This window comes from Vulpes vulpes, chromosome 9 (genome assembly GCF_048418805.1).
Source record: "Vulpes vulpes isolate BD-2025 chromosome 9, VulVul3, whole genome shotgun sequence".
NCBI lineage: Eukaryota > Metazoa > Chordata > Mammalia > Carnivora > Canidae > Vulpes > Vulpes vulpes.
In genome coordinates, this window is record NC_132788.1 from 105789024 (window position 1) to 105801123 (window position 12100).

General features: G+C 45.6%; 1 protein-coding gene across 4 annotated transcripts in view; it reads left to right on the top strand.

Moving 5' to 3' along the window:
* The window catches only part of SAFB2 (scaffold attachment factor B2), a 34675-nt gene that overhangs the window by 5138 nt on the left and 17437 nt on the right, over nucleotides 1-12100 (top strand). For 2 of the 4 annotated variants that reach the window (XM_026019435.2, XM_026019433.2), the window contains exons 4-11: nucleotides 3-206; nucleotides 2327-2389; nucleotides 3304-3331; nucleotides 4242-4752; nucleotides 5175-5224; nucleotides 5753-5856; nucleotides 11496-11645; nucleotides 11735-11847. In XM_026019435.2, the coding sequence (XP_025875220.1) occupies nucleotides 3-206; nucleotides 2327-2389; nucleotides 3304-3331; nucleotides 4242-4752; nucleotides 5175-5224; nucleotides 5753-5856; nucleotides 11496-11645; nucleotides 11735-11847 (1223 nt within the window). The remainder of the gene's footprint in view (nucleotides 1-2; nucleotides 207-2326; nucleotides 2390-3303; nucleotides 3332-4241; nucleotides 4753-5174; nucleotides 5225-5752; nucleotides 5857-11495; nucleotides 11646-11734; nucleotides 11848-12100) is intronic. The other 2 variants (XM_026019432.2, XM_026019434.2) reach the window with 1 other exon arrangement.

The following is a 12100-nucleotide window of genomic DNA, read 5'->3' on the forward strand; positions in this document are numbered from 1 at the left end:
AGGAGGATATGGAGGCAGGTTTAGAGAGCTTGCAGAACATCGATATGATGGATGTTGGCGTGTTGGAAGAAAGTGAAGTTGAGAATAGCAGTGCTCCCGACTTTGGGGAGGACGGTGCTGACAACATTCTCGGTTCCCTTTGTGATAGCAAAGACTACGTGGCAGCACAACTGCAAGAGCTCCCAGCGCAGCTCACAGAGCATGCTGTAGGTAACTTGAAAACATAGTGGAATATGCTGGTAGCCCTGAGGGAAAACACGCTGGTGGTTAATTAAATAGTGCACTGCCAAGTCAGCCATCACCATAAACACGGAGTCCTGTGTCTAAAACTTCATGGTAAATTATATCTATTTAAACTCAACGTAAGTCAGATGTTAACTAACGGTTCACTTTTCTACGATGCTGGGGAGTTTTATTTATTTGACAGAGCACACATGCATAAGCAGGGGGAGGAGCAGAGGGAGAGGGAGAAACAGGCTTTCTGCTGAGCAGGGAACCCGATGCGGAACTCAATCCCTGGGACCATGAAGTCAGTTGAAGGCAGAGACTTTGAGCCACCTAGGCTCAAAGTACTTTTACAGAAGGGTCGGAGGCTCTTTCTAAGCATAAGTCATAAAAGGTTGACCCCATAGGTGAGAGTGTTTTCTTTTGGAAAACATCTTAAAAGAAAGTGTGGAAAAAGAAACAAAAACAGTTCAGAATCTCATCAGTGGGTTCATCCCGTTTTGTTTTGTTTTTAAGATTCATTGTATGCAAAGGGTGGTTATAGTAAAAGACAAAAGAGTAAAGGAGAGTATTCATGCCCTCAGAAGTACCCCTCCCATGAAAGGAAAACATCCTTGTATGTAAAAGAGGCCTTGAATTCTGTTAGCAATGTTGCTTTCTCAAGCTTTCACTTCTAGCATTTGGTGGAGAATTCTGGTGGCCGTCCAAAAACCGATTGCCATTTTGATCCTACTTCCTGGCATACTCAGCCCCCTTAGTTTGGGTGGTATTCTTTGTATTTTGGTTTGGTTTTCTGTTATCTCTCTTTTTTAAAGGCATTCTAGCTTTGAATTGGAAGGAGAAAAAAGTGCTCTCGTAGGACTGGACTTTAAACCTTAAAGGTCAAAAGTCACAAACTCCAAATATCACTGCCCCTCGGCCTAGCATGTCATTGAGCAGCTGACTTGCTGGCCTCTCTCAGAGTGATCTTATGTGTTAATTATTTCCAGAGCACAGATTTGGTTTCTTACCTCAGAGTTTTGTTTTGTTTTTAAAGATTTTATTTATTTATTCATAGAGACACAGCTAGAGAGAGAGAGGCAGAGACACAGGCAGAGGGAGAAGCAGGTACCATGCAGGGAGCCTGATGTGGGACTCATCCCAGGTCTCCAGGATCACGCCTGGGCTGCAGGCGGCGCTAAACCGCTGCACCACCAGGGCTGCCCTTCTTACCTCATAGTTAATCAAAGCATCCGAGTCATAAACTTCAAACGTGGAAAAGGAAAAAAAAAAAAGTCTGGGAAGGCATGTTTTTGTATTTCACTTAAGGTAAAAAGCTTTCCAGTTGAGCGACGTTTAAGATACCAGCTCAGTGGAAAAAAAAAAAAAAAAAAAAAAAAAGATACCAGCTCAGTGGGGTTTTTTTTTTTGTTGTTTATTTACTTAAAGATTTTTTTTATTTATTTATTTATTTATTTATTTATTTATTTATTTATTTATTTATTTTTTATTTATTTATTTATTTATTTATTTATTTATTTATTTATTTATGAGAGAGAGTGGGGCAGAGACATCAGCAGAGGGAGAAGCAGGCTCCCTGAGGGGAACCTGATGCAGGACTTGATCCCAGGACCTCAGGATCACAACCTGAGCTGAAAGAAGATGCTCAGTCACTGGATCACCCAGATGCCCCTCAGTTAAACGTTTTAAATAAAGCACCCTAGGAGAAAGTGCCCAAGTATTATTTTTAAAAAGTATTGTTACCAAGTGAAATCAGAGAAGTATGAAGTTCTTCATTTTCCTTTTGAGTCCTGCCCTGAAATCGTCTGGTTCACGAATGTGGACGACTAGGAAATAGTCGCTGCTTAGGAACTGAATATGTACCTTCCTGGGCCAGTACTGACCGAGCACCTGGTGTCTGTGAGACCCTCACAGAGGTGCGGTACCACCCAGTCCTGGAAAAGGCAGGAGGCTGGCAAGATACTGAATAATCCGACAGTGAACTTGCAGGTGGTGGGTGGGCGTTTGAGGGAAGTAGACACGTAGGCCACTTAGAAAGTAGTGAGTTGCAGGCCTTGGCACAACTCTGTCTCCACTAAGTGGTCTTCCATTTGCCTTTCAGGTGGATGGGGAGGGCTTCGAGAACACTTTGGATGCTTCATCATTGGACTTCAAAGTACCTCCGGTAAGAAACTGTTGTTTGGTGTTATGTGGTTGGAAATGTGACGAGAGTGGTTGATTTTCTGTAGTGAAAAAGGATATGTATCTGTGTGTAAAAATGATTCGTTGAGTGCTGATTCTGAGCTGAGTGCCTGGGGTAAGAGGTCCATCCAAACAAGTATGGTCCTATTTGCCTTTTAGTGGGAGTGGTGTAATAACCAACAAGAAGGTAACTGGAAGGGGAAAAAAATTCAAGGGAGAAGTTCAGGTCGTTGGGCTGTAAATGCTTCCTCTGGGAGGAAGTTCCCCAGCGGAACCCCTACCCAAATTGAGGTCAGACACATGGGTCAGGAGTTAGCCTGGTGAAGGGGAGTACCTTGGGCCAGGAGGGAGAGGGGCTGAATGTAGGCATGCAGGACACAAGGTAGGGGCAGAGAGGCAGAGGTGAGGCTGTAGATGGGGGTGTGTGTGGGCCAGACTATCCAAGTCTGTGGGTCAGGGAAGGTATTTGGCCTATTGTCTTAAGTACAGTGGGAAGTCAGGGGAAGGTTTTGAGAGGAGGAAACTACAGGGTCTTGTTGGCAGGTTTTAGTTATAAATAACAGCTCATTTGGGGAGAAATAGATCTTAAGTCAAGCATGGATCTAGAAGGCAGTCGCCATCTCTGCAACCTCTCACTGTGGCTATCTTTGCCCTCTCCAGAGGCTGCTAGGTCAGCTCAGACTTGAGGTGGGGTGGCCAGACCCTCAAGAGAGGGAGAGGCCAACAACATGGGCTGGTCCTCACTGAATCATCTCAGAATGGAACATGTTCTAAGTGGAGAAAGTTGTTTGAGACAGGTATTTGTTCACACGTGATTGAAGCTATATCTACCAGGGACGTGTATTTGCCCAGTTCTTAAGTGCCCTGTGGATTTTTTTCTTTTCTCTTTTACAATAGGATATTGAAGAACCTCTATTGGAGCCAGGTACTGATAAGAGAAACACAACAGTTAATGGTTTGAAAGTTTTCCCACTCTTTTTTTTTTTTTCAATCTATATATTCTAAGCTATGTATGGTGGTGTAAATTATTTTAATGGTGGACAATCCAGATCGTACAAGGATCAGAGATTGGAAACCCACTCGTATCACCAGATCTGTGGAAGTGCCGTTCTGGTTTCTGGAGGTCAAATATATTTGGTGAGATGTAGCGATTATTTTCATCTCTCTGACCACGTAGAGTGGCATTTAAGTAACCCCCCTGTGATTCTTCCATGTGTTTCTACACATGAAACAGATCTTGTGATATTTTGCCGCAGTCGTTTTGATTAACACAGTTAAGGCAGGGTAAAGCGGTTGTCAGGGCACTTATGACCCGAGAAGTGACTGGATACCAGAAGAGGAAACGGAGCTTCTTCAGGAAAACTTGCAACGTGTTCTTCCCCTTATGGACTGCGTTGCCCTCCTGCCGTCAGAAGAGTTTCTGGTTTGCGTTTTGGACCGTTGCGTTAAAAGAAATGCAAGGAAATTGGGAAATTGAGCTGTTCAGTGAATGGCGACCGCGTTCGATTCAGCACCTTGGACATTGGAAAACTAAGCCTGAAGACCCACACTTGAAGACAAACATGAAGAAGACTGTCGAGAAGCAGCCACATGGTTGTAGGTGTCTGAGTCTGTGGGGGCCTTTTCTCTTCCATGTAGCGTAGCGGCTTACCGTAGCAGTCGGAGCGCAGGTAGTGTAACCACTGTCACTTTGTGTACCCGCGGGTTTTCCAATCTCTGTGTAGCTAGCGGTTCTCTTCGTGTTAGTATGGCAGCCGTGCCAGTTCCGCATTTGTGATTGCTTTATTTCCCTGGTAATTAAACCTTGTGCCATTCTATTCCTGTTAAATCCGTAGAAAATGAGAAAATACTCGACATTTTGGGGGAAACTTGTAAATCTGAGCCAGTAAAAGAAGAAGGTTCCGAGCTGGAGCAGCCCTTGGCACAGGATACAAGTAGCGTGGGGCCAGACAGAAAGCTTGCGGAGGAAGAGGACCTTTTTGGCAGCGCCCATCCGGAGGAGGGTGATTTAGATTTGGCCAGCGAGTCAACAGCACAAGCTCAGTCGAGCAGGGCAGACACCCTGTTAGCGGTAGTGAAAAGGGAGCCCGTGGAGCAGCCAGGCGATGGCGCGCGGACGGACTGTGAGCCTGTAGGGCTAGAGAAGCCAGTTGAGCAGAGTAGTAAAGCCTCAGAGCACACGGAAGCCTCTAGCGAGGAGGCCGCGGAAGCGCCCCAGGAAGCCTCAAGCCCAGACCCCAGAGATAGCAAAGAAGACGTGAAGAAGTTTGCTTTTGAAGCTTGTAATGAAGTCCCTCCGGCTCCTAAAGAGTCCTCAGCCAGTGAGGGCGCTGATCAGAAAATGAGGTTTGTTTTTTCTCAGTTTTAGACCAGACGCTATCTCCTTTTCATTGGTCATTTAATGACACACATAAGCTGTTTTTTCTGCAATTGGCCAGCCAGACTGATGCAATTGTAGTTTACTTCTAAACACTGTTTTATTTCTCGTGTATTTTTAATGGGCGAATCTATTCCTTTTCTTTTTCTCAACCTACTATGGTTGTGTTCTTAAATTGTTAACTGCTATCTTCAGCTAAATCCAATTGACTTTTAAGAATCTGACGTTGTATCTTGGGGGTCAGATTTCCTATAGAAGCTTGCAGAGGTGTCTTAAAATTTTATTTCAGACTAATTTTCTGGTAGGTATTCAGTTTTAGCACATACCATACTTTTAATTTAGTTCTCTTTCGTTTTCTTCCCATGTGAGTAACATTCACTTTTGTCTCTAGCTCTTTTAAGGAAGAAAAAGATATAAAGCCAATCATTAAAGACGAAAAAGGTATGATTTAACTTAATGTGGCAGGGAGCTGCCTACGGATCCCTTATTTGGGGAGGGAGGGGCCCACAGGTACCCACACTGGGGATCCTTGATTTCGTTGAGGATTACCGAAGTAACCACCTAGCGGTATCTTGAGAGACTAGATTGAAATGTTGGTGAGCTTCTGTGGTTTATGTCTCGTTGTGGTTGTCATTTATGGGATAGTGAAAATCCTAGTGCACTACATCCCATTACGGCCCCATTCTGCCCATTATATTAACGGAACAAGATTGTAGAAACTGCCGTCCCGGTTGAAAATTGGTCATCCAAATTCATTTCCTTTAGTAACCCATGAGGACCTTGATGATTCCTTGGGTGAGGGAACAGTTTCTGCAACACAATTTTTTTGTTTTCCATTCTATAATTGCTTAGACTGGAAGAGGCAAAGTTGGATGTAGTTGGGGTTGAAGGGTGGGCTGCATGTGTTCTGAGGCAGGGCGCGCTTCCCATGAGGTCTGGGGATAAAGCCTGATCCTCTCCCTTCTGCAGCAGGTCGCACCAGCAGCAGTTCCGGCAGGAACCTGTGGGTCAGTGGACTATCGTCCACCACTCGAGCCACTGATCTGAAGAACCTCTTCAACAAGTATGGGAAGGTGTGTACCCCCCCCCCCCCCCGCCCCCAGCATCTGCCTCCCAGCCTCTATTGGGTGATCAATAACAAACTCAGGAATTGGCAGAGTTCTTTCTTCTGTTGTTAATTTCTTTGGTGGTCCTTTCTGTGTGTTTTGGAGGTTTTTTTGGTGGTGGTTTTATTTTTTTATTTTTTATTTGTTATTTTGGTGCTGGTTTTTAAAGGAAAAAACAACCACGAAGGAGAAAAGGCCCACCTGGTCTGGGGTAGTGTGCCTTGTTTTCTCCTTGAGAGTGGATAATAAGCAACAGGTAGTTCATTGTGTTACAGAAAACATATGGAAACGGCTACAGTCTAAACAGTCTTATGCTTCATTTTAACTTCTCTTAAAGAAACTGCTTGGTCTTTAGTCCATCCAAAACTTAAAGCTGGCTTGCTGAATTTTTTTCCTAAACAGTAAAGTGAAGAGTTGACCTTAAATATTCCCACATTTTTAAATATACAGTCCAAGAAGTGGAACAGGATAGTGATTTAAAAATAAATTGACGAATAGGCAGTCCATAGGGACAGAAAGAAAATAACAATTCAGAAGCTTTGCAGGGACTTGGATGTTTAAAACCAATTTTCATTGTCCTGGAATTAGATCTTGAAGCAGTCTGACCTTAAGCTGGGGGGAGTGCCTTGATCTGCTGGGTGCTGGGGCGAGGGGTTGGGAATGTGGCGACCCTTGGCAGGGAGTCCAGGCAGAGCTTCGGCAGGATGTCCTGCCTGCCCTAGGCATTTCTTTGCTCAGATCTGTGTCCCCGAGTAGGAGTTGGCAAATGCTTTCATGACTTGAGTGGACAGGACCCAGAAGCAGTATTCACAAAACGAGTCTTCACAGAGAAGGTCTTTGAGGAGGGCTGTGAAGCCCGTAATGCGGTCATCAGTTATTTTGTTGACTGACTTCTGGATTTGGCCACCAGTTACGAAGCAGAGCAGCAGCTCTAAGGGCTCTGTCCTAGATCTTAACAAGCTGCTGGAGAGATCACTTACGTAAATGCAGTGCGTTGCGGTGGATTTACTCAGGAAAGTTACAGCTACCATCAGTGTGTGAGAGGGAGACCAAATCTAGTGAGGGGTCTTGGGTTCAGTGCACCTTGCTGAATAAGTGCTGTTTAAGCCGAGGCCTGAGCGATTATAGAGTTGGCCTTGCCACTGATCTCAGCACTGGACCAATGCCGTGGGATTTGGGCCCTGTTGGGGGACAAGTCTGTCATTTGGATGAACTACTCAAAGGCTGCCGTGAAGGTAGAGGGCAAGGCCAGGGGGCAGGGACAGGCAAGGTGGTCTTGGATTCTCTTCTCAGGGCTGTCAGAAGTGATGTCCTTGCAAGGATAATTAGTTTGATGGAAAAATTATGTGACCCTGTAATTGGCTCAGCCCCCAGCCCTCTGACCTTGAAGAGAGGGGAGAAGGGGAAGCTTCATCTCTGAGAGGCAAGGCATCTGTGTGTCTCAGGAGGGTCTGTCCCCTTGGGCCCTGGATGAGGTGCTATGAATAGATGGGGGGCTTTCCTCTGCAGGGAGACAGCACGCCTTCAACTCTACAAGTGGAAACATGGACCCCAGGGTCTGCTGGGAAGGTGGAGATGATGGATACTGTCCCCACCTGAACCTCCTGCCCCTGTCCAGTCATCCCATAGTCAGGGATTCTGAGGTCTGGAGAGAGGAGGGGACTTGCTCACATTGAGCTACTGAATCAGAGGTGGTCAGAGCCAGATCCAGGGCTCTTGTGTCCTGATCAGGGGCTCTGTACTTACGTAGGTGCTGGCTTGTACCTTCAGTTCTCCAGAGTGTCCGATGAGTTTACGTTTAATGCGAGCATTCGTTTTTGTTTTTTGGGTTTTTTTTAAAGATTTTATTTATTCATAAGAGAGAGAGGAGGCAGAGATACGGGCAAGAGGGAGAAGCAGGTTCCCCACAGGAAGCTCCATGAGGGACTCAATCCTAGGACCCCAGGATCACAACCTCTGAGGCAAAGGTAGATGCCCAACCACTAAGCCACTCAGGTGTCCCTAACGCAAGCACTGGTGTAGCGGGGTTTCAACTTGCCATCTGGCTCCGTGTTTTCTCTCTGTTCTGTTGCTTGGATCCCTTCTCTGTATTTACTGCTTTTTGCATTGAGTACTTTGATGATTTGTCACCGGAACTAGTATACATAACCAGTGTTGCTGTATCTTGATTTCTTGAAGTGTAAAGTTAGCTCGTTTGAGCTGTTTTCTTGTTTCTTGATGTGGGCCTCAGTCACTGTGAACTTTGCCATTTACTGTTTTTGCTGCATCCGTACGTTTTGCTGGGTTGTATTTCCTTTCCGTTTGTGTCAAGATATTTTGTCTTTTGGTTTCTTCCTTGAGCCGTTGGTCGAACTAGAACATTTTTCTTTGGTGACTGTGCTTATTAGGAATTCTGTTACAAGACTCAGCACAGTCTGTCCTTCAGTAAGATTCTCGTTCCCGAGAGGGCGTGTGAACCTGCTAACAGTTCCCCACCATCCCTCCCTCCCAGCCTTTGTGGTGGTGCCATCACAGCTTTACTTCTGATTCATAAGCAACACAGTACATTCTTGGCTTATTAATATGTTTGTTTGGCTTATTGGGTTTGACGTTTTTGGGTTGGGGAAGGCCTTCTTATTTTTTTGCATTGAACAGTTTTGTTTTTTTTTGTTTGTTTTTTTAAGATTTATTTTTAGAGAAAAAGAGGGAGAGGGGCAGCAACACACACTGGCAGAGGGAGAAGCAGGCTCCATTCAGGGAGCCTGATGTGGGACTCGATCCCAGGTCTCTAGGATCACGCCCTGGGCCAAACGTGGTGCTAAACCGCTAAGCCACCAGGGCTGCCCTGAACTTTTTTTTTTTTTTTAAGATTTTATTTATTTATTCATGAGAGATACAGAGAGAGAGGCAGAGACACAGGCACTGAGAGAAACAGGCTCCATGCAAGGAGCCTGATGTGGGACTCAATCCCGGGTCTCCAGGATCACGTCCTGGGCTGAAGGCGGCACTAAGCAGTTATTTTTTATTTTTTTAATTTTTTAAAAAGATTTTATTTATAGACACAGAGAGAGAGAGGCAGAAACACAGGGAAGCAGGCTCCATGCATGGAACCCAACATGGGACTTGATCTCGGGTCTCCAGGACCACACCCCGGGCTGCAGGCGGCACCAAACTGCTGCACCACCGGGGCTGTCCTAAACAGTTATTTTTTAAAGAGTTACATAAATAAGAAGGGCTTTTAGTTATCTCTGTGTTCATCTTTTGGGGCACTCTTTATTCTCTTGTTGACATCCAGGTTCCCATTGGGTATTGTTTTCCTCCCTCTTTTAACGTTGCCAAGGATGAATTCCTGCTGCTTCTGTAGGTCTGAAAATTGTCATCCTTTTGCTTTCGTTTTGAAAGCTGTTTTTGCTGGGGCAGAATTGGGTGGGGGAAGCAGACAGCAGTGCCACCTCCATGTTGCTGGCTCATGTCGTCTCACTAGTTGGCTATGGGTCTCACTTTGTTCCTTAGGACACAGGTGTCTTTCCCGTCTAGCTTACCTGAAGGGTCTCTTTGTCACTGGTTTGGAGCAGTTCGTGCTGCAAGTGTGCTGTGGTTTCATCCACTAAGTTTTTCCTGTGCTTCGTGCTTTTAATGATGCCACAGGTGGTCCTGCAGTCCGCTGTTGCTCTGGTTCTGTTTTGGCTTATTTCGTCTTTCTCCTCTTTCATTTTGGGTAGCTTCTGTTGCTACGTCTCCAGGTTCCCTCATCCTTTTTTTTTTTTTCCTCATCCTTTTTTTTGTAATACCTGCTGGCTGTCCTATTTCCAAAATTTCAGGTTGGCCATTTTTAAATATTTCCTATGTGTTTACCTAACATGCTCAGTGGTTTCTCCAGTTTCTTGAATGTTTAGGATATAGAGGAAGTAACTTTAATGTCATAGTCCCTTAATCCTATTATTGGAATCTGTTCCTGGTCTCTGTTTATTGGTTGGTTGGTTTTCTTCACTAGAGTCATTTTCCCGTTTCTTGGCCTGCCTGGTCTTTTTTATTATTTATTTATGATAGTCATTCAGAGAGAGAGAGAGGCAGAGACATAGGCAGAGGGAGAAGCAGGCTCCATGCACCGGGAGCCTGATGTGGGATTTAATCCCAGGTCTCCAGGATCGTGCCCTGGACCAAAGGCAGGCGCCAAACCGCTGCGCCACCCAGGGATCCCCCTGCCTGGTCATTTTTGATAGGACACCAGACATTGTGCTTTACGTGTTGTGTTCTAGTTATTTATGTGTCCCGGTAAACATTCTTGAGATTTTGCTGGGACATAGTTCAGTTACTTATTCCTCCTTGGGTTTGCTGTTAGGCTTCATTAGGTTTGAGCAGCCTGAGTTCGGGGCTACCTTTGTCTACTCCCCGGGCAGCACCCTTCTGAGGTCTCAGCCTAATGCCCTGTGAATTGCAAGCTCTTTCATCCTGGCTGTCAAGTTCACTCTGGAAAATGAATTCTTTGAGGCGTTGAGCCTGGGGATTGTTTGCTCTGCTCTTACAGGCAGTTTTCTCCCTAACCTCCAGGGGGTACTTCATCTGGGTGCTACTTTGGGGGCCCTTTGCAGCTCTCTGGAGCTGTTTTTATGCAGCACTTCTTCTCCAGTACTATGATTTCTTGCTGCCTTGATTTCTTTAGATGCTGACTTATGCTCAGCTTGCAGATCCCACACCCTGCCCTTACCTCAGGTCCTTCTTTCCCCGCCTATGGCCTTGGAACCTCTAGGAAGTAAACTGGGGCAACCATATGGCTCAGTTTACAGGTTGTCGTCCGTTCCCCTCCACCCCCCACCACAAGAATCACGTTCCGTCCATCTGGCCTGGTTTACGGTGTCTGAAAGCCCTGGTTGACCATGTTTCCTTTAGTTTGCAAGGTTCTTTCAGGCAGCAGGAAGGATACATGCTTGGAGCATCAATCTGTCTTGAAGTCGAAGTCTAGTTGGAGAAAATGATCCAAGTGGGAAGGACTTTTATTTTTTTTATTTTTATTTTTATTTTTTTTTTTTAATTTTTTATTTATTTATGATAGTCACAGAGAGAGAGAGAGAGGCAGAAACACAGGCGGAGGGAGAAGCAGGCTCCATGCACCGGGAGCCTGATGTGGGATTCGATCCCGGGTCTCCAGGATCGCGCCCTGGGCCAAAGGCAGGCGCCAAACCGCTGCGCCACCCAGGGATCCCTAATTTTTTAAAATTTTTATTTATTTATGATAGTCACAGAGAGAGAGAGAGAGGCAGAGACATAGGCAGAGGGAGAAGCAGGCTCCATGCACCGGGAGCCCGACGTGGGATTCGATCCCGGGTTTCCAGGATCGCGCCCTGAGCCAAAGGCAGGCGCTAAACCGCTGCGCCACCCAGGGATCCCCAGTTTGTGAAGTTTTAAATGTCTCTAGCTTTCCCAGTTCAGCTGATCTTGTATCAAAACCAATTTCATTTTGATAGTGAGGATGAGTTAGAACCACTTTAATAACTAATTCTGGAGAACCATTTGTGAAGAAGTAAAAACTAGAGAAAATAATTGTGACAATTAGTTAACCGTTAGTCATTTTTGACAAATTGTATGGTGATGGATATGGGAAAATGAGAGTGTCCTTTCTCATAAAGGTTGTCGGGGCCAAAGTAGTGACCAACGCCCGCAGTCCCGGCGCTCGGTGCTATGGATTTGTTACCATGTCGACATCTGATGAGGCCACAAAGTGCATCAGCCACCTCCACAGAACTGAGCTTCATGGGAGAATGATCTCCGTAGAGAAGGTGAGGTGATTCTTGCCTGTTGTAACCCATCGAGTTCACGTGCAAGAATATCTGGGCCAGGAGCTATTTCTATCTGTGTTGTATTTTAGGCAAAAAATGAACCTGCTGGAAAGAAGTTGTCTGACAGAAAGGAGTGTGAAGTGAAGAAGGAAAAATTATCTAGTGTTGACAGACATCATCCCGTGGAGATCAAAATTGAAAAGTAAAGTGATTATTTAAAACTTTTCTCTTAAGCAGGGGGGAGGGGAGGGGAGGGTCAGGAAGAGTGCAGGTGGCAGCCACAGGGTCACTCAGGAGGCAAGCACATGACCTCCTCTCGCCACAGGCAGCCTCACCAGCCTCTCACTTAAGTATCACGTTTGTGCATCTTGCTTCCACTTCCGTGTTCAGGTTTCAGTAAGGGCACCTAGTGACTGTACTCCCAGGAGCCTTAGTGTTTATGCCCAAATGACTTA